The following is a 22974-nucleotide window of genomic DNA, read 5'->3' on the forward strand; positions in this document are numbered from 1 at the left end:
TCATTTTATTTGGGTGTTTCTGTGTTTTGTTACTGCTTTACTTTTGAATATACCACAGATGTAGAATTATCAGGAATTTTTACATTTTGAGTTCTTTTTATTTGAGCACCAACTGTAACTGGCTTCCAAGTGTCCAGGGTTGGTTGGTTTCATACAGAGTCTTGCGTGAGTTTTTTTTCCCTTCCCTCTGGAGTAAGTTTTTGAGGTCACTTTGCTCACTTGGTACACACACTTCACCCAGTAATAATTGGATTGGCTGCTGGTTTTTTCATTGTTTGTATCACAACTCTTACATTGGAATCCAAGGAGAAAAAAGACAAAGGTGATAAACGGGAAATTGATTGGGAAAAAACAAGTGGTTTATAAATATTTGAAAAATGCTTATCTTTGATTATAATTAAATGTAAGTTCAGCTAACATAATAGCATTTTCATATATTGGGTAATTCTCATTATGTTTAACAATACACTGTATTGACCAGAGTGTGGTATAGCTTTAGGAGAACAGTATAGCAGTTCTCTTTCTGGTAATTTATCCTCTAGATACATGTACATGAAGATGTTTGATACAACATTAACTACACTAGCAGATCACGAATGTCTGTCACTGTAGGGCTAGTTAAATAAGTTTTGGGAAATCTGTTTAATAGAATGTTCTGTGGCCAAGAGAAGGACTGAAGTTGCTGTATTATGCTTATGTGGAACAACCTCCAAGAAATATTTTTATTAAACACTATTAAATATTTATTATTTTATCTAAAACAGTAGTTATTTTATTAAGAGAAGACAGCAAGTACACAGTGTATTCTTTCACTGCGTATTAAAACAGTTATAAAAAGGGGATGTACATACACGTATATGTACTCTTTGTACTTGTGACTGTCTGGAACTATTTTGGAAAGTCAGACAAGAAAATTTCACAGGTTTGCTTTTGGGGAAGTGACCTGAAGTAGATGGAGACTTTTATTGTCTATGTTTATGTAGACTGTGAAAATTTTACATGTATTTATTAATTTTTCAGTACATATAAAAACTAGTGTATAAAGTAAACAGTAAACATTTAGACATTTAAATGACTTTCTCTGCCGTTTAAAGTTACTTATTATTCTGGTTTGACTGAGTTACCTCTCTACATCTCCCTCTTCATACCCTCTCACCATAAAATCTTTTAGTCATAGGACATCAAATAAATAAACTTCAGAATCTTTCCACTGTATTGGAATTTATTGTTAAATGCTTTCCGTATTTGAAGAACTTACACATAAATTTATGTAACTTCCTGAGGTAATAATCTTATCTTAAAATGCAGCTAATAGCTTTTTGGGAATAGATTTTCATGTCTCAATGACAGAAGTAAAATTCCCTAGGATTTAGAAGGAACTTAAATATCATCTGATTCAGATGTGCATTATGTATATTTTGAGGGGAAGTAGTTCATAATTTTCATCAGATTCTCAAAGGGTTTATGTGATGACTAATTTTAGAAATGCTGATATACACTCTCTTGGTTATTAGCTTCTGCATGTATATTTGTACACACATTTAGATTACTGTTTTTTTTGTTTGTTTGTTTGTTTTCGCGGTACGCGGGCCTCTCACTGTTGTGGCCCCTCCCGTTGCGGAGCACAGGCTCTGGGCGCGCAGGCTCAGCGGCCATGGCTCATGGGCCTAGCCGCTCTGCGGCACGTGGGATCTTCCCGGACCGGGGCACGAACCTGTGTCCCCTGCATCGGCAGGCGGACTCTCTCAACCACTGCGCCACCAGGGAAGCCCTAGATTACTGATTTATGAGACATTGCATACTGTTAGCATGTGAAGTTATGATTGTACTTGAATTATAATCTGGCCACTGCAGTATCTGCCTCTATGTTACATCTTATGATTTGAATTCTATTCATTCCTGCTTTTTTAGGAGCTGTTAATATGAATGATGATTCCTTCTTGTATTACATATTCAAACCTCTTGTCTGTACTGTATTCTTTCTTTTATGTTGTTGGGTCTTTTCATATGCCTTTGCTGTCCATACTTAAGGAAGACGACTGGTAAGTGGCCTAGATGTTCTTGGGTGTTGTGAAATATTTTTCCATTACAGCTCTCAGATGGACTCCTGGGAATGGGAAACAGAGGAAGGAATGAGAAAACAGAGGATTTCATGTTCATGTCTCACTCCTGCTGTCCATCAGATCTGGTACTCAGATGAGTTCAGAAATTTTCCCAGTTACAGTGGGAAGATAGACCTATCTCCTCTGCAGCTCACTGACAAATTATTCTGAGCTACAGCTTTCTCTACCTGTACATTTAAAAATGTATTCCCATTCATTTCAGTCATTCAGAAATTTGTTGAAATCTCATATCTATTATTATTAATAGTAATTTTTTTTTTTGGCTGCACTCTGCGGCATACGGATCTTAGTTCCTTGACCGGGGATTGAACCTGTGTCCCCTGCATTGGGAGCACGGAGTCTTAACCATTGTTCCCCAGGGAAGTCCCTCATACCTATTATTGATGCTCATTTTCTTTGTGGGTGTGTTTCTTTTCATTCTAAAATACAGTAACGATTGATTTTCCTCTGTGGAAGATGAGGAAATTCTCATCATTTTTCTCTCCTCATTTTCCACTTGCAGTTTTTATCATGTTATTTTTATTTTATCAAATTATGTAACTTTTAAGATCTATACTATAAATTATAATTTCCACAGTTGTTTAATATTAATTTTGTATTTAGCTATATGATTTACCACATATTCTTTTCCTTCATTTCTGTTTTTCTCATTCCTTTTTCCTTATTCCAGGGTTAATTTGTGTTTATTCTCGTATAATTCACAGAGTAGACTTTTGTTTTCCCTTGTTGGTTTATAAACTGGCCCTGTATACAGAGGTCAGGGAGAAACTGAAGAAAGAGGCAGAGAGATCACTCCAGATTGGTAGGTGGCAGGTTTAATAAGCAAGGGAACTTAACTTATGAGGCTTGTCTTCAGTGGCTGCAAGATGAGTAGATCTCTGCACTCACCTGTCAAATCTTACAAGTTTATAAGAGAGGCCTTAATTGGGTTTAGGCATAAATACTATCCAGATGGTCTCAACCCCTTACTCTCCCTCAAGGTTATGTCCTGGGAGTAGCTCCCACTTTGGGAATGGCAGGCAGGCCGAACATATATTCTAATGATGGAGGGTAGTGAGGAGCCACTGCTTCCCCAGTTTTAGTTCAAAGGTCAACTGGCAGTCCTGTCCTCTCAATTATCTACACCCCCGGTCTCTGAAGAGAAATTTATGGATATTTTGTTCTGGGTTTCTACACACTTGAGATGTCTGATTTCTTTGTACTTGAAGAGTTTGATTGAATGTCATATTACTAGAGCCACTCTTTTGGTTTCCATCAGAACTGTGTAGTATACATGAAGAGTAGTCGTTTTCTGAACAAACAACTTTTATTTTTAATATTTTACAAAGATAATATCCTATCATTTTTTGTTGGTAGAATATTTCTCTCATGTTCAGGTGTTCATAAATCCCATGAGGGTTTTTCTTTTTAACTTGTTTTGAGTTTTTGGTTGATGGCCTTTAACATATATTTTTTCCTTTATTTAAAAATTTTTTATTGTGGTACAAATATATACAACATAATTAACCAGTAATTTAGCATTTTAACCATTCGTAAGTTTACAGTTCAGTGGCATTAAATACATTCACAGTGTTTTTTTAACCATCATTTGTCTGTATCCAAAACTTTGACATCATCCCCAGTAAAAACTCTGTACCTGTTGAACAATAACTCTCCATTCCTCCTTCCCAGGGGGCTTCTAGTTTCCTCCATTCTACATTGTGTCTGTATGAACTTGCCTATTCTAGGTACCTCATTTGATGGAGTCATACAGTATTTGTCTGTGTCTGGCTTATTTTACTAAACACAGTTTTTTCAGGGTTCATCCATGTTATAGCATATATAAAATTTTTCTTTTTATGATAAATAATATTCCATTGTATGTATATACCACATTTAGATCCATTTATCCATCAGTGGACATTTGAGTCAATTCCACCTTTTGGATGTTTATTGTAGATAATTACTTCTATGAACATGGATGTACAAATACATGTTTGAATCTCTGCTTTCAGTTCATCTGTATATGTACCTCAGGGTAGAACTTTTGGGTCATATGGTAAATCTAGGTTTAACCTGTAGCAACTGCAGTATTTTACATCCCAGCAGCAATACAGGCAGGTTCTAATTACTTCACATCCTTGTCAACACTTTTGTCTTTTTAAAAAAATTTAGCCATCCTAGTAGTTATGAAGTGGTATCTAATTGTGGTTATAATTTGCATTTATTTGCATCTTAATGACTAATGATGTTGAGCAGCCTTTCATGTGCTTATTGGTCATTTGTGCATCTTCTTCGGAGAAATGGTTATCCTTTTTTAAAAAAAAATTAATTTATTTTTGGCTGCGTTGGGTCTTCGTTGCTGCACACAGGCTTTTCTCTAGTTGTGACGAGCAGGGACTACTCTTCCTTGCAATGCGCAGGCTTCTCATTGCAGTGGCTTCTCTTGTTGCAGAACACAGGCTCTAGGCATGCAGGCTTCAATAGTTGTGGCATGTGGGCTCAGTAGTTGTGACTTGTGCGCTCTAGAGCGCAGTCTCAGTAGTTATGGCATACGGGCTTAGTTACTCAGCGACATGTGGGATCTTCCCAGCACGGGGCTCAAACCAGTGTCCCCTGCATTGGCAGGCGGATTCTTAACCACTGCGTCCCCAGGGAAGTCACAGAAATGTTTATCCTTTGCCTGTTCTTGAATTGGGTGGTTTGAGAGTTTCTGTTAAGTTTTTGGAGTACTTTATATAGTCTGGATATTAATCTCTTATCAGATAACGTAATTTGCAAATATTTTCTCCAGCTCTGTAAGTTGTCTTTTGCTTTCTTGAAAGTACCCTTAGATGCACAAAAAAGTCTTAATTTGGGGACTTCCCTAGTGGTTCAGTGGTAAAGAATCGGCCTTGCAATGCAGGGGACGCGGGTTCAATCTGTTGTCAGGGAACTAAGATCCCACATGCTGCAGGACAGCCAAGCCTGCACACCACAACTATTGAGCTTGCACGCTTCAATGAGAGAGCCTGAGTGCCACAAACTACAGAGCACATGCACTTTGGAGCCTATGCACCACAACTGCAGAGCCCACATGCCCTGGAGCCTGCACATCATAACTAGAGAAAGAAAAAACCTGCAGGCCACAACTAGAGAGAAGCCTGAGCACTGCAATGAAGAAACCTCGCGCCGCAACGAAAGATCCCATGTGATGCAACTAAGACCCGACCCGACACAGCTCAAAAAAAAAGTCTTAATTTTGATGAAGTCTGATTTATTATATATTTTTTCTTTTATTGCCTGTGTTTTTGGTGTCATACAAGTGAAACCGTTGTCAAATCGAGTGTTGTGAAGATTTTATCCAGTGTTTTCTTAAAAAAGTTTTATATATGTCCTGAGTTTAGCTCTTTGATCCATTTTGAGTTAATTTTTGTGTGGGGGATAAGGTAAAGGTCTATATTAACTCTTTTGCATGTGAGTATCCAGTTTTCTGAGCACCGTTTTTTTTTTTTTGTTTTTTTTTTGTAAAGCCTGTCCTTTCTCCGTTGAATGGTCTTGGCACTGTTGAAAAATCATTTGACCATTTATGTGAGGTTACATTTCTGGGTTCTCTATTGTACTCCATTGTTCTATGTTTGTCTTTACGCCATTGCCACACTGTTTTAATTACTCTATTTTTGTTGTGTTTCAAAGTCTTTTTTTGAAGATTGTTTTTGGCTTTTCAGAACTCCTTCCAATTCCATATGAATTTGAGCACTGGATTTTCCATTTCTGCCAAAAGGCTCTTAGAATTTTGATAGGAATTGTGATGAATCCGTAGATTGCTTTAGGTAGTATTAACAATGTTAAGTCTTCCTATTCGTGAACATAGGATGTCTTTCCATTTATTTAAATCATTAATTTCTTTGAGGCGTGTTTGATAGTTTTCACTGTACAGGTCTTTCACCTACTTTGTTTCATTTCTGAGTATTTATTCTTTGTATGCTATTGTAAATGGAATTGCTATCTTAAATTTCTTGTCAGGTATTTCACTGCTGGTATATCGAAACAGCTGAATTTTGCTTGTTGAGCTTGTACTGTATAACTTTGTGAATTTGCTTATTAGCTCTACTAGCTTTCTATATGTATAAAATCATGTCATTTATGAATAGTTTTACATCTTCCTTTCCAGTTGATTTGCTATTTATTTTTGTGGTCTGATATCTCTGGCTAGAATTTCTATATGGTGTTGAACGGCAGTGATGAATGCGAGCATCATTGTCTTGTTCCTGATCCTAGGGGAAATTTTTTCAGTCATTGGGTACTGAGTGTGATGTTGGCTGTGGACGTTTTCTTTATTCTTAAAGTTCTGAGAGTTTTTATCATGAAAAGGTGTTGGATTTTTGTCAGATGCCTTTTCTGCATCAGTTGAGAAGATTATATGGCTTTTTTCCTTTCTATTAATAGGATGTATTACAGTAAGTGTTTTTCTTATTGAACTACCCTTGTATTCCTGTAGTAAATCTCACTTGGTCACAGTGAAAATTCTTTTAGTATGCAGTTGTATTTGATTTGCTAATATGCAGTTGTATTTGATTTGCTAATATTTTTTGGAGAACTTTAGTATCATTGAAAGAGATACTGCTCTGTGATTTTCTATTCTTAATGAAGGCTTTGGTATCAGGTCAGTGCTAGTCTCATAGAATGAGTTAGGAAGTATTTCATTCTCTTCAGTTTGGGGGGAGGGTTTGAGAAGGATTGGTGATAATTTTTCTATAAATGTTTGGTAGAGTTCACTAGTTAAGACCATGTATTTTAGTACTTTGTTGGGAGGTTGATTACTGACTCCGTCTCTTGTTAAAGCTCTATTGACATTTTCCTTTTCTTCTTGAGTCAATTTAGGTAATTTGTGAGGAATTTTTTTTGGCATACAGTTGTTCATGGTATTTTCTTATAATTTTTTTTTAACCTCTAAGTTTGGTAGTAATATCCCACTTTCATTTCTGATTTTAGCTATTTACATCTTCTCTCTCCTCTTCTAAAAATATTTTTTAGTCAGTCTAGCAAAATGTTTGTTATTTTGTGAATCTTTAGAAGAACCAACTATTGGTTTTGTTAATTTTTTAAAATTGTTTTCCTAATCTGTATTTTATTTATCTGTGTTCTCATCTTTATTATTTCCCTTCCTTTAGCTTTGGGTTTAGTTTATTATTTTTCTGGTTCCTTAAATGATAAAATTAGGTTGTTGATAATTAGATCTTTTTAAATTTACATTTACATTTAATAAATTTCTGTGCAGTGCTTTTTTGCATCCCATGTATTTTGTTTTGTTGTTTTTCAAGTCATTTGTTGCTAAATATTTTCTGATTTCCCTTGTCATTTTTTTCTTTGACCTATTGGTTGTTTAAGAATGTATTATTTAATTTCCATGTATTTGTAAAATTTCTAGTTTTCCTTCTAGTATTGATTTCTTAACTTCATCATTTTGTGGCCAGAGAAAACACGTATCTTTTTAAATCTCTTGAGACGTGTTTTGTGGCCTAACATATGGTCTGTCCTGGAAAACTGTATTTTAGAAAAGAATACATTCTTTAGAAAAGAATGTTTTCTGCTGTTGTTTTGTGGAGTGTTCTCTCTATATGTCTGTTAGGTGTAGTTGGTTTATTGTGCTCTACGAGTTTTCTCTTTCCTTTCTTTTCTTCTGTCTAGTTGTTTTATCCATTATTGAAGTGGGTTATTGACATCTACAACTATTATTGTAGAACTTTCTATTTCTCCCTTAATTTCTGTCAATTTTTTCTTCAGTGTTTATTATACATTCTTGCTATATTGAACCTTTTATTAATGAATAATGTTACCTTTTGTCTCTGTTAACCTTTTTTTTTTTTTAAATCTTTAACTGTGGTAGGGAAAAAAAAACCCATGAAATTTACCCTCTGAACCATTAAAAAATTCTGATGGTGTTAATTATATTCATATTGTTATGTAACAGATCTCTAGAACTTTTTCATCTTCCAAAACTGAAAGCCTGCACCCATTGAACAACAACTCCCCAATTCTCTTTCCTCACATCTCCTGGTATCCATCATTTGACTCTGCTTCCATCATTCTGTCTATATATTTCATATTAGTGGAATCCTGTAGTATTTGTCCTTTTGTGACTGGCTTATTTCACTCAGCATAATGTCCTCAAAGTTCACCCATGTTCACCATGTTCACCCACGCTGTGGCATGTGACAGGATTTCCTTCCCTTTTTGGCTGAATTATATTCTGTTGTATGTATGTGCCACATTGTATTTATACATTGATTTGTTGATGGGCATTTGTGCAGCTTTCATGTCTTAGCTGTTGTAAGAAATGCTGTAGTGAACATGGGTGTGCAAATATCTCTTTGAAATCCCACTTTTAACTCTTGGATATATACCCAGGAGTGGGGTTGTTGGAGTATGTGATAATTCTTCTTTTTCTAGTAACTTTTAAAAAATTAAAACTACTTGATTTTAGTATGGTCAGCCCAGCTTTCTTTTGCTCATTATCTACATGGAATATCTTTTTCCATCCTCTCCAGTTTGTGTCTTTGGATGTAAAATGAATCTCTTGAGGACATTGTATATTTGTATCACGTTTTTTAATCCATTCTGCTGTTCTTTGTCTTTTGAATGGAGTGTTTAAACTATTTATTTATTTTAAAAACATTTTTATTGAAATATAGTTGACTTACAGTGTTGTGTTAGTTTCAGCAAAGTATACAGCAAAGTGATTCAGTTATACATATATAAAAATATATATATTTTAAAATTCTCTTCCATTATAGGTTATTATAAGATATTGAGTATAGTTCCCTGTGTGATACAGTAGGTCCTTTTTAATTATCTACTTTTTATATATAGTATTGTGTATATTTCAATCCCCAAACTCCTGATTTATCTCTCTCCCCAAACCATTTATGTTTAAAATAATTACTCAAAGAGGAGTTTAATTCTGCCATTTTTCTGTTTGTTTTTTATAGGTCTTTATAGTATTTTTGTCCATTATTTTCCTCCATTACTGCCTTCTTTTTTTAGTTGATTTTTTTATAGTGAAATATTTTGATTACGTTCTCATTTCCTTTTGTGTGTATTTTATAGATATTTTGTGTATAAAGTGGTAATTACATTTGACATATTGAAGTTTTTACAATCTAATTTGAATTTATGCCAATTTAAATACCATACGAAAACTTTGTTTCTGTACAGCTCCATCCCCCTTATTTTGTTATTAATATCACAGATGGCAGTTTTATATAATTTGTGCCCAGTTGTGTAGAATAATAATAATTTTTCTTGTTTTTGTTCTTTAAATCATGTAGGAATTAAAAAATGGAGTTAGAAATGAAAACTATAATAATACTAGCTTTTAATTGTCTGTATATTTACCTTTACAGAGATGTTTATTTCTTCACTGTTGTCTAGCTTCCTTTCATTTTATTCTGAAGGACTTCCTGTTGCATTTCTTGCAGGGCAGGTCTAGTTGTAGGTCTAGTTTTGTTTATCTGGAAATGTATTAATTTCTCATTATTTAAGGACAGATTTTGCCAATTGTAGAATTCTCAGTTGAAAGTTTTTTCTCTCACCCTTTGATATATCATACTTCTTCCTCTGGCTTCCAAGGTTTGTAATTAGAAATTGGCTGATAGTCTTATAGGGTATCTGTTTTATGTGAATTGCTTATCTCTTCCTGCTTTCACGATTAGTTTATTGTCTTTGGCTTTTAACAGTTCGATTATAATATCTCATGGTATAACTCTGAGTTTATCCTACTGGGAGTGTGTTGAACTTTTTGGATTTGTAGACTTACGTCTTTCCTCAAGTTGAGAAGCTTTTGGCCATTATTTCTTTAAATATACTTTGTGTACCTTTCTTTTCCTCTGGGATTGCTACAATGAGTGTATTGGTAGACTGAGTGGTGTCCCACAGGTCCCTTAGACTCTCTTCACTTTTCTTCATTCTTTTTTCTTTCTGTTCCTTAGATTCAGTAATTTCAGTTGTCCTATTTTCTTCAGTTGTCCTGTTTTCAAGTTTGCTTATTCTTCTGCTTGCTCAGATCTGCTTTTGAGCCCCTCTAGTGTATTTTTTATTTCAGTTATTTTACTTTTCAGCATTTCTTTTTGGCTCCTTTTTATAATTTCTGTCTTTTTAATGATATTCTCATTTTGTTCATGCATTGTTTTCCAGTCTTCATCCTTTTCCTTGAGCTCTTTTAACATCTTTAAGGGAAGGTGTTTTAAGGTCTTTGTCTAGTAATTCCTATGGGTGCGCATTCTACAAATGACGGGTACATTTGTGTTGATTTATTTTATTTATTTGGATGGGCCATATTTTCCTGTTTCTTTTTATACTTTGTGTTGGTTTTCTTCTTTTTTTGGTTGAAAACATTGAATTTTATAGTATGGTAACTTTGGAAAAGAGATTCTCTTCTTTTCTCAGAGTTTGTTCTTTTTTAATTGATCCCTAGCCTAAAAATGATCTAATGTGAAAGCTCATGGTCTTTTCAGGTATTTTTCTGAGCTGTGTCTTTCCCTGGGAATGTACAGTACCTTTCTAAATTGTTCTACATATTTGGTTGTTATTGAATGTCTAAAAAAAACCCTGGTGTGGCTCCTTTAATTCCCCCAGTAGTCAGTCTCGCTGATTTGGGTTGAAACAATGGCAGCTAACCTCTGTGCCCATACCTCACCCATCAGATGTAGTAATCCGAATTCAGAACACAGAAGTTTGTTATTTGGACATTATTATTTGGACAAGATCATTATTGCCCACCCATGGCTCCAACAAACTGTACCAGAGTCACATATTGCTGTCCCCACAGCTGCCTGCCATAGGGTCAAGGAGTAGGAAATGGGTAGCTGCTATCACACTGAAGGCTGAAATTGGCCAACATTAACAACAGTTTACCAGCCAAGCTTTCCTTTGGGAGCACAAGAGTTCAAATTGGCTATTCCAGAGTTTCAGAGTAGTTACATCAGACAGTTTCTACTAGTAGTACAGTTGCTTTCTAGGTACAGAGCTGGATTCCTGGTACTTCCTGCTCTGCCATCTTCCCTGACATTCTTTTCTTCTCTTTTCTTTTCAATAACTAGTTAAGAAGCGTCTGTGAACCAACTCCACACTACCATTTTTACCAGGAACGAAAGCTGTCAATCTTAATATTTTTTTCCTGACTTTTGGATGTGTCTTCATAAAGTGCATCTTGAAAAGAGCCTTATGTGTCTTTTGCCTCAGTTACAGGATTACATAATTATCTCTTATGGGTCTTGTTACTTAAAAATAACCAAAATTATATCTATTATGAAAATCCCATTTTATTAATATTTACGCTGGTACAAATCAGGAATTTATCACACAGTATGTTTTAATCACATTTTCATTAGGAAAAGTGTAAATCTGATAGTTACTTCTTGACAAAAAGCAAGTATAAACTGTTAGTACAGTCCAATTATAATGTTAATTAATACTATATTAAAATATTCTTAGGTGAGATCTGTAAAATCGGCAGACTTATAATTGATGATTCACTTCTCAAAATCAAATGATGTTTTTGGTCTTAAAGTACTGCAGTTGTGTAAAGAACACTGTTGAATTTAATAGTAGCATTGAAGTAGATAGAGTAGTTTATTAGAAGTTACCTCAACGTAGAGGAATTCTTCCAGTGTTATTTTATTTTACCTTCTGTTTTAAAATTAGGTTGTATATATTTACCCTGATAAGATGATTTAGTAGAAGAGAGTTTATATGATTTATACCTGAAAAATATAAAAGTCAGTGTTTTAGAATACATTTTCTTATAGACTTTTTATGTATTGTAGATAAGTAGGATACATTTTACCTTTGGAGTCCTGAAATTGGGTATTTCTGACCAAGTCAGATTTGTTGCTGTATCTTGATTTAGCAGTTAGCGCCTTTGTAGCTGTAAAAGATGCTTATTTTACATGACATTGTAATATTTACTAGTCATATCTTTGTAAATATTATATTTTCCCTCATATTTACATAATTCTGTTTAGTATAACAAAGGAGACTTTCCTAGTTTATATTATGAAGACCTTGATTATAAAGGGGTTTCTATTTTGTACTGTATTTCAATTAATGACCATGTTATAGAAATACTTTATAACCACTTAATGTGAGAAATATAATACAGTCAATCCTTGATCAACATGGGGATTAGGGATGCCAGCTCTCTGCACAGTCGAAAATCCATGTGTAACTTTACAGTTAGCCTTCCGTATCCACAGTTCCATATCTGTGGATCATTATAGTACTGTAGTATGTATTTAGTGGAAAAAAAACCCAAAACCTTGTATAAGTGGATGCACACAATTCAAACCTATGTTGTTCAAGGGTCCACTGTACACTTAAAAAATAATATTTATTTGGTTTTCTCGTCTAATTGTAATTTATTTTATTTTTTATTGCCTACATTTTAATTAACAGTTTAACTTGTTTTTATATTAGTGATATGTTCCTAAATTAAATTGGAATCCTTTTTATACTTGGATTCCAGAGACTATTTATTGCAGGCTTCCTTCTTGAGGTTAAAAAATTATGCTTGTGGTTTGCTTGGATAAAGTGAAGTTCTGCATAAGTGGAATTTTATTTTCACAATTTTATGTACTGCGATTTATGACATTTGGTAATTAACATTTTACTAATATATTTAAAAACATCAGTGTACTAGCCAGCTTCTTCACTTTTAAACTTACATAACTTTTTTGGTGTCAGGTTATTTATATAGTGTGATTATTTTTGACTGTTGTCTCTACTTTTATTTTCTAGCTGAAACACTGTAGTCGGTATATACATGACTTATTTCCTTCACTCATCAAGAATTTGGATCCAGTACCACTTAGACATCTTCTTAATCTGGTCTCAGCTCTTGAACCAAGTGTTCATACTGAACAGGTAATTCATTCAAAACTAATTTTTTTTTTTTGTAAAGTGAAAATTTATTTGTGATCCAGATGATTTAACTTGTAGTTTATTACTGTTGGCATTTCAGTTAGGCAAAAGGATATTAAATTTCTTACAGTATTTCCTAAAACCGCTAATTTCAACCTCTCCTTTTTTTTTTTTTTTAAAGACACTGTACTTGGCATCGATGTTAATTAAAGCATTGTGGAATAATGCACTAGCAGCTAAGGCCCAGCTATCTAAACAGAGTTCTTTTGCATCTTTACTAAACACCAATCTTCCCATTGGAAATAAGAAAGGTTAGTAAAGTATAATGGTTCATAGTTTATAACTCAAATTTGAAATAGTTTCTGCAAATTAGTTTCAGTTTAATCTCAATTTTGAAATAAGTTGGAAAGGGAGGTGTTGGTTTTCTTAAAACGTTAATAAATTGGGGTTAGGTCATGTTTTTGGTTTACTGTTCAATTAACAGCAATAACGTTTCAGTAGTTACTGGATCTTCTTTCATTAGTGTTCTTTTAAGAAAAAAACAAAACTATGTCATAAAAGCTTTAGAGCTTTTGGTTAGAAACCAGTCAACATGATTTCTTTTAGAAATAATTTTGAGAATAGAACATAATGATACATTTCTCTTTCTGTGTTTTCTACTTCAAAGTTTTCTGTCTTTCCAGGTATTTTATATGTGCTTTTACATGTATAACTTTCTAGGGTTTCCTACAAGTTTATCAGCTTTACCCCTCTTTTTGTTTCCTGACATCATATACTACCCTTTTCTTAGGCTTTCCTGTGCAGGCACCCACAAGTACTACGACACGTGGTGGGGACTTATATTATTGCAGGTTTCCCTACCTATATCTTGTTGATTATGTAATAAAAACAACTGATATGTGCCCCAAAGAAATTCAGTCACTTAGATTATTTCCATCCTGTTTTTTCCTTTTCCTTCAGAGGACGAAGAGCTCAGAAGAGCTGCACCATCACCTTGTAAGTTGAGTCTTAGAAATGTATGGCAAGATGACTTGTAGTTTTATTTTGATGATCATCTAGATTTAATTAATTTTATATAATATATTTGTATCACATTCATAAAGTTCATTTTGCATAGGAGATGTAAATCCTGACTACCTGTCTATCTTACTTACCCTTTTTGCTGAAATCATTAGTATCCTGACTTTTAATTGAAATCATGTATATCTTCTTTAGAAATAATTGGCAAATGTTAACATATTTCCAGATTATATTTTTGGCTACTTAGCGTGAAGCTTTGGTATATCAAAGAATCAAAGGATTATGACATTCTGATAGATCCATGTTAATACAAGTTAGAAGTGAAAAAATCCCCATCATTTTAATATAGGGTCACCTGCAGCCAGTCCTCAAAGCAGTGATAACAGCGATACCCATCAAAGTGGAGGCAGTGACATTGAAATGGATGAGCAACTTATTAATAGAACCAAACATGTGCAGCAGCGACTTTCAGATACAGAGGTATGAAAATACTTTTTCCTCCCGCTTTAAAGAGATTTTTTGATTTTTGGGTTTGTGCCATGTTTATCCTTCGAACTGGGAATATAAACATGATGCCAGTTGAGGCCTTTCCTATCTTTTAAGTATCATTGAGGTTCTTTACTTTTCTTTGAGTTTTTAATTCCATTTTGTATTGTTCAATGAAATTTGTCAGGACTGTGGCAGCCTTTTAAAAAAGTACAGTGTGTTAATGTCATTTACTTTTTTCTTACTAGTTTAAATATTTATTTAAGTCTCTTTGTTTCTAAATATAGGAATCCATGCAGGGAAGTTCTGATGAAACTGCCAACAGTGGTGAAGATGGAAGCAGTGGTCCTGGTAGCAGTAGTGGACATAGTGATGGATCTAGCAATGAGGTGAATTCTAGCCATGCAAGCCAGTCAGCAGGGAGCCCTGGCAGTGAGGTACAGTCAGAAGACATTGCAGATATTGAAGCCCTTAAAGAAGAAGATGAAGATGACGATCATGGTCATAATCCTTCTAAAAGCAGTTGTGGTACAGATCATCGGAACAGGAAATTAGAAAGTCAAGCAGGCATTTGCTTAGGGGATTCCCAAGGTCCATCAGAAAGAAGTGGGACAAGCAATGGAACAGGAAAGGACCTGGTTTTTAACACTGAGTCAGTGCCATCAGTAGATAATCGAATACGAATGCTAGATGCCTGTTCACACTCTGAAGACCCAGAACATGATATTTCAGGGGAAATGAATGCTGCTCATATAGCACAAGCATCTCAGGAATCTTGTATTACACGCACTGGGGACTTTCTTGGGGAGACTATTGGGAATGAATTATTTAATTGTCGGCAGTTTATTGGTCCACAGCATCACCACCACCACCACCACCATCATCACCACCACGATGGGTAAGTCTACCTAAAAATAAAACAGCTTACATTTCCTTTAGGGAGTTAATTATAGCCTATATTTATTCAATTGTGATATATTCTAGATCAGTGCTGTCCAATAGGAATATAATGTAAGCTAAAAATGCATGCCATAAGTATGTAATTTTAAATTTTCATAATTAATTTATTTTTGGCCACGCCCTGCAGTTTGTGGGATCTTAGTTCCCCAACCTGGGATCGAACCCATGCCCCACTGCAGTGGAGACATGGAGTCTTAACCACTGGATCGCCAAGGAAAGTCCCAATTTTTAATTTTCTAATGGGCACATTTTAAAAAGCAAGATGAAACAGAGAAGATTAATTTTAATTATAAATTTTATTTAAAGCAGTAGTATCCAAAATATCATATATCCACATGTAATCCGTGTAAAATTTTTAATAAAAATTTTTTTGTACTAGGTCTTCAATAATCTGTGTATATTTAATACTCCTAACATCTTCATTTAGACCAGCCATTTTTTACATGTGCAGTGACCACAGGTGGCTAGTGGCTGTTGTATTGGACAACACAGATCTAGATCTTCAGCTCCTTGTAATAATTGCCTAATAGTAGATAGTAAATTCCTTGTGGAAACTTCCATTAAAGTGTGATCACGAAAAGGGAAATTTTATGCACATTCTAATTTTAGGATATTAGTAAGGATAAAGCCTCAGCATAAAGCTTTTTGATTATCTGTGAAATATACCTATGGTGTTTAATAGTAAGTGATTCTGTCATTTACTAGTGTTACAGTATTGGGCAAGGTACTCAGTTGTTCTTACTATCATTTTCTCATCTATAAAATAGAAACAGTAGTACCTATCTCATGGGCTTATTGTGAGCATTTCATGGGCTGATATGATTGGCACATAATAAGAACTTAATAAATATTAGCTGCTATTTATTATTACTATCATTGCAACTAGTAATATTTGAGTTAATGATGAAATAGGGATATGTAGTTTATCAGGATTTATCTTAAACCTGACTATTTGCCGGGCCTTTCAGAATTTAATATGGTTGTTTGGGAGAACTACACATCCATACATATTCCTACTTTATTTCCTTTGCCTTTTTCTTCTTATCGTTAACCCATATGAGTTTACAGTAATATTTCTTAGTCTTGGCAGTATTGATGTTTTGGGCCAGGTAATTCTGTGTTTTGGATTTACAGCAATGTGAATGCTGCCCTCTGCATTGTAGGATGGATGTTTAGCAGCATCCCTAGCCTCTAGGCCTACATACTAGAGGAATATCCCAAGTTGTGATAACCAAAAATTGTCTCTAGACATTGCCAGATGTCCCCTTGGCCTTCTGTTTGAGAACCACTGGTTTATGGTCTGACATTACAGAAATGCACATTCAGAGTTCTCCCCAGGACATACTGGAGACAAAGCAATTAGTTCATAAAACTGAGGAGGGTAATATGTTCAGTTTGGTACATTGTAAATCTCTTATAGTGTTCACGCCAACCCTCTACCTGAAAAGACCTAATGATTTATTTTTTTATGTTAGCCATTTCCATATTCTCTGTGTATGGGTACCATTTGTGAGTCTAAATCAATCCTGAACTTTTCTTCTTCGTGTTATTTTTATCATTTTGTCTCTACATCCTTAGAGCACCCCGTATGGTATGTTTTAGAAGGGAGGGCTTAATAGGTGTTTATTGAGTTAAAAGTTGCTCAGTTAATACTAACCACATCTAGATTGCAGCTGTAAATTGAAATTTTTTTCCTTATCTGATTTGATTCTGCAGTTGGATGAACAAATGTAAATAAATTTTAAGGTTTCACTTTAAGATTTGAGTTTATAAAAAAATTATCTAACAGTTAAGTTTACTGATTTTGTTTTTCCTAAAATTATTCTCTTTGAAGTTGTTTTAGTGAAGTGTGTTGATGAGCCAGATAATATGTAGGTATATATTGTATAATTAATATATAGTGCAGACTTTGTGGGCTTTTTATTTTTTGTAAAGCTGTCAATATTCCATATTGTTAACAAACAAATGTAGCTTTATTCTTGAGTGGGTTGTAACTTGTGCCAAATGTTTTGAGAGATATTTTTTTGTGATTCACAATGTGTGTTCAAATTTGTAATTGCTGACTTTGTACTCCTCTCTGTGTTACAGTCATATGGTTGATGATATGCTAAGTGCAGATGATGTCAGTTGCAGCAGCTCCCAGGTCAGTGCAAAATCAGAAAAAAATATGGCTGATTTTGATGGTGAAGAATCTGGGTGTGAAGAGGAGCTAGTTCAGATTAATTCACATGCAGAGCTAACATCTCATCTCCAACAACATCTTCCCAATTTAGCATCTATTTACCATGAACATCTTAGTCAAGGTAAGGTTCTGTAGTAAGTAAAATATATTCCTTTATTTAAAATAGGAATAATTTATATAACACATTGTTAAAAGGAATCAACAGTCAATGTTTTGTTACTTCAGTGTTTTTGCCAAGTAATTTTCATATTATAGTTTTTTTCCCCAAGGAAATGAAATTATTATGAATACTCCATCATGAATATGAAGGCTGCAGTTCCATCAAGAGATATTTAACAAGGAAAAGAAATAAAAAATAATATGTATAAAAATTATAGCTTTGTATTTGAGAAAATATATGGCTGCATTAGATTTTATATTCAGGAATTTTAGGACTTAAAAGTAGGAGATTACACAGAATCACATGTTGTATGATTCCATTTATATAAAAGGACTAAGATAGGCAAATCTGTAGAGATAGAAAGTATAGATTAGTGGTTCCCTGTGGCTAGTGAGGATTGGGAGAAATAAGAGGAGGGGTGACTGCTAAAGGGTGAGGTGTTTCTTTCATCTGGGGTGATGAAAATGTTCAAAAAACGATGGTTCTAATCACTCTAAATCAGTCTTAAAAAGATGATAGGACATGACCAAACTCTAAAGAATAGAGGTTAGAAGAGGTTAAAGAATAGGAGGAGATAAAGGAGGAAAGGGAGAAAAATTAAGAGGGAAAACAGTTCTAGAATTGGCAATTTAAAGGTCCATATCCAGCCTCTTGCTTAGTTACATACCATCAGCACTTAGTAGCCTAGGACATGGGTTTTGGGATGCCAGTAAATTATAAACTAAGTAAACCAGATAGATTAGGTTTATGCTTTTAAAGCCACGATCAGACTTGGAGATGCAATTTGTGGATCTTGGCAACAACTTTCTGATTTCAACTGTTACTTGCGTATAATCTAGATAAGGTTATTTTGACTTTTTTTTTTTTCCTTTTTTTTGGCCGTGCTGCGTGGCTCGCGGGATCTCAGTTCCCCGACCAGGCACCGAACCCAGGCCCTCAGCAGTGAGAACGCGGAGACCTAGCCACTGGACTGCCAGGGAATTCCCTGTTTTGACATTTTTGTTATTGTGATTGTTGAGAAATGAATGGGTTAAGATTGAGGTCAATTTAATTTTATACCATATTTATTAAATTTTCACCATTCTTCTATTCTTAACCTGTTTTCCTTTTATTCAGTATTGTACATGTTTTTTTACTATATGAAGTTAGAAATTGAGCAAAATATTAGATGTATTATTGGTCTCCAAATCTACCTTGTATTACTGTGTATTTAATACTATAGAGAACTCTTCCAACACAGTAAGACAAACAATACAATTTAAAAATGGGCAACAGGTATGAATAAATTTAGTTACTTCATAAATGAAGATATAAAAATGGTCAGTAAATACATGAAAAGATGTTCAATATCTACAGTCATCTGGGAAATTCAAATTAAAACTACAACTGGATATTTCTACTCATTTCGGATGGGTAAAAAATTAAGGACTTAATGATATCAAATGACGCTAAGGATGCAGAGCAACTACAACTCTCATACATTGCTGTGAAGGAGCTTAAAATAGTACAGGCAGTTTAGAGTACTGTTTTAGCAGTTTCTTTTAAAGTTAGACTTGTACTTACCATATGACCCAGCAATTCCTATTCTAGGTATTTACCCAAGAGAAATGAAAACATACGTCCACAGAAAGATTTGTACCTGAATGTTCATAACTGCTTCATTTATGAACCTCAGCTGGAATTAACTGGTAGATAAACAAATTGTTGTATATTCACACTGGAATAAAAAGGAAAGAGCTACTGATACGTTCAACACCATGACTGAATATCAAAAAACATTCTAAGCAAATGAAGCTAGACAGAAGAATACATACTGTATATCATTTATATGCACTTCTAAAATTTCCTAAAGTAATTTATAATGATTGACATCTACTCAGTGATTGGTGATGGGGATTGATTGTAAAGGGACACAAGAGAACTTTTTGGGGTGATAGAAATGTTCCGGATCTTATGTATTTATATTGTATTTTAATAAAATTAATTTTAAAAAGTAAATACCAAAACAAATAAACCAAACAAACCCCAAACTTAAAAAGTCAAGCTACAAACTGGGAGAAATATTTGCAAATCATATATCTAATAAAGGGCTTGTATCCAGACCATATAAGAACTTTTACAACTCAGTAGTAAGACAACTTAATTAAAAATTGGGAATTGATTTATTTCACCAAAGAAGGTACACAAATGGCTAATAAGCACATGAAAAAATGCTTAGCATCATTAGTCATTAGGGAAATTAAAATTAAAGACCAGAATGATATTCTACTGCATATCTATTAGAATGGCTAAAATTAAAAAGAGCGACCATACCTATGTGTTGAAAAACAGTATGGCAGTTTCTTCAAATTTTAAACATACGTGTTTACCTTATGACCCAACAGTTCCACTTCTAAGTATTTACCCTAAAGAAAAGAAAGTGTATGTCTATACAAAGACTGGTTATATCAGTGTTATGGCAGCATTATTCATATTAGACAAAAACTGGCAACTATCCAAACTTTCAGTAATTGGTAGATATATAAACAATTTTTTCATATAATGGAATATTATTCTGTTTATTATTATTCTATTTAAAAGGAACACACTACTGATAGATGCTGCAACATGGATGAACCTCAGACATTTTGCTAAGTGAACAAAGTCAGACATGACTATACATACGTATTGTATGATTCCATTTATATGAAATTTCTAGAAAAGGCTAATTTATGGGGATGGAAGAACAGACTAGGGCTCGGGAATGGGATCAGGGATTAAATGTAATTAAGTATGAGGGAATGCTTTAGGGTGGTGAAAGTGTTCTAAAACAGAATTATGGTGAAGGTTGCATAGTTCTCATTTTAATGAAATCAATGTACATGTACAGTTTAAGAGGGAAATTTCATGGTAAAGCTGTTAAAGACAATGAAGCATTTTTGCTTAATATAACAGAGCTAGGGAGAGTTCATAGTCTGGCACTCAAAGTCTGAATTATTATAATAGACGCTTTGAATTTAATTGAATGTTTTGAGTAAATCATCTCAATTAAAAAAATCTTTAGGTATAAGACACTTTACAGAAGGTCATTTAGAGGAACGTCCCTTGGCTATATAGTTAATTCAGTTAAATTTTCTTCTTAATGTTTAATTTGGGTTTCAAATATTTATATATAGTTCTCTTGACATGTGGAAAACATTAATCATACTTATTAGTAATAGTGAGGAGGCTATGAAATAGTGGAGAGGCTATGAAAACTTTTCTTATTTTACTTTCGTAGTATCAAACTCTAAACAGTACTATTCTGTCTCATTCATAAAGCAACTGTGTTAATCTTGTTTTTATCTTGTGATGTAAGAAGAGATTTATTGTTATACTTCACTTTGAATTTGTTAACTTTATGAATGCTGTAGTTCACTTTACAATTTCAGTCAACTGTATTGCTCTATAGTGTGTTATATTTTGCCCCTTCAGGACCTACAGTTCATAAACATCAATTCAGCAGTAATGCTGTAACAGACATTAATTTGGATAACGTTTGCAAGAAAGGAAACACTTTGTTGTGGGATATAGTCCAAGATGATGATGCAGTAAGTTATTTAATAAACCCAAAAGACTACAAAATTACAGCAAAATGCATTCAGTATAAACAGTAACTTTATGTATATACATTTTTTTGTAGGTTAATCTTTCTGAAGGATTAATAAATGAAGCAGAGAAACTTCTCTGTTCCTTAGTATGTTGGTTTACGGATAGACAGATTCGAATGAGATTCATTGAAGGTTGCCTTGAAAATTTAGGAAACAACAGGTAAATAGGAATTTAAAATTTTTTATGCAGTAATCATATTCATAATCAATATTCTTATTGACCTAGATATGGTGGGTTCATAGCATTTAATGTACTGTTATCAACCTATTTTTTTTTAGTAATTGTGGTTTTTATATTAGTTCTAAACTGTTTTCCCCCACAGGGTTTATATGTTATCACACAGTCTTGCTTTTTTCAGCACTTTTCGGCACTCTTGATTAGATCACCTCCAACAGAGACAAAGGAATACTGTCTTATTGATTCTGGGAAACATGGTGGTGATTACTCTATTTTCAGATTACAGTTTAAATGTTCTTGAACTGTTATATATAAAGAAAGCTAAATAAGATAAGTTAAACTTAAGCTGAAATATAAACATTTTGATAATGGCATTGTTCTTCCATCTGGGTGGATCTTTTGACTTCTGTAGTGCACAAAGAATTAGGTTAGTTGTGTTTTTTTCCTAGTTTGAATTCTGCTGTATATTTATATACTTCTTATTGGGGCTCAAATAATTACCACAAGTTTCTTGATTTTCAGTTCTGTTCTGTTGATACAGTCTCCAGTTTCCCTTATACTGCTCTGATAATATTGTTCCATTCTCTGATGTGGTGAATTCAGTTATTAATTGAATATATATATATTTTAATTTATTTTTTTGTTTATGATTTTTGGCTGTGTTGGGTCTTTGTTGCTGCGTGTGGGCTTTCTCTAGTTGCGGCGAGCGGGGGCTACTCTTTGTTGCGGTGCATGGGCTTCTCATTGTGGTGGCTTCTCTTGTTGCAGAGCATGGGCTCTATAGTGCGTGGGCTTCAGTAGATGCGGTGCGTGGGCTCAGTAGTTGTGGCTCGTGAGCTCTAGAGCGAAGGGCTCAGTAGTTGTGGCGCACAGGCTTAGTTGCTCCGCGGCATGTGGGATCTTCCCGGACCAGGGCTCCAACCCATGTCTCCTGCACTGGCAGGCGGATTCTTAACCAATGTGCCACCAGGGAAGCCCCTAATTGAATATATTATATTAATATTTTCAGCTTACCTCTGCCCAGGCTCAATATAAATGTCTAATTTTATTGAATATTTAACTGCTTCAAAAAATTTTTTTACCTAATTGAATTAGAAAAAGTATCTGCAATATTTAATTTTCTTCTTTTGATCTTTAAAGGGCTATAATTGGTACAATCACAATAGAAAAATTGCTTATTCATGCAGGTATAAGAAACTACTAATAGACCCCTGTTAGTTGGATCAGTTGCCTCATTTGGCATATATTCTTTAAAAAGAATGCTTTTAATGGGTGAATGATATTTCATCATTTACATAGGTATTATAGAAATTAGTTTTAAAATGTTTTGTCTTTTAAATATTTTTAAAAATATTTAT

At 34.0% G+C, this 22974-nt stretch overlaps 1 protein-coding gene across 7 annotated transcripts in view; it reads left to right on the forward strand.

Moving 5' to 3' along the window:
- USP34 (ubiquitin specific peptidase 34) overlaps positions 1 to 22974 on the forward strand; it is a 231535-nt gene that overhangs the window by 85479 nt on the left and 123082 nt on the right. For 6 of the 7 annotated variants that reach the window (XM_067704953.1, XM_067704955.1, XM_067704952.1 and 3 more), the window contains 8 exons: positions 12879 to 13004; positions 13183 to 13312; positions 13962 to 13997; positions 14371 to 14501; positions 14795 to 15405; positions 17556 to 17770; positions 21263 to 21378; positions 21471 to 21598. In XM_067704953.1, coding sequence (XP_067561054.1) covers positions 12879 to 13004; positions 13183 to 13312; positions 13962 to 13997; positions 14371 to 14501; positions 14795 to 15405; positions 17556 to 17770; positions 21263 to 21378; positions 21471 to 21598 — 1493 coding nt within the window. The remainder of the gene's footprint in view (positions 1 to 12878; positions 13005 to 13182; positions 13313 to 13961; positions 13998 to 14370; positions 14502 to 14794; positions 15406 to 17555; positions 17771 to 21262; positions 21379 to 21470; positions 21599 to 22974) is intronic. The other variant, XM_067704951.1, reaches the window with a different exon arrangement.

Source organism: Pseudorca crassidens, chromosome 14, assembly GCF_039906515.1.
Source record: "Pseudorca crassidens isolate mPseCra1 chromosome 14, mPseCra1.hap1, whole genome shotgun sequence".
Classification (NCBI taxonomy): domain Eukaryota; kingdom Metazoa; phylum Chordata; class Mammalia; order Artiodactyla; family Delphinidae; genus Pseudorca; species Pseudorca crassidens.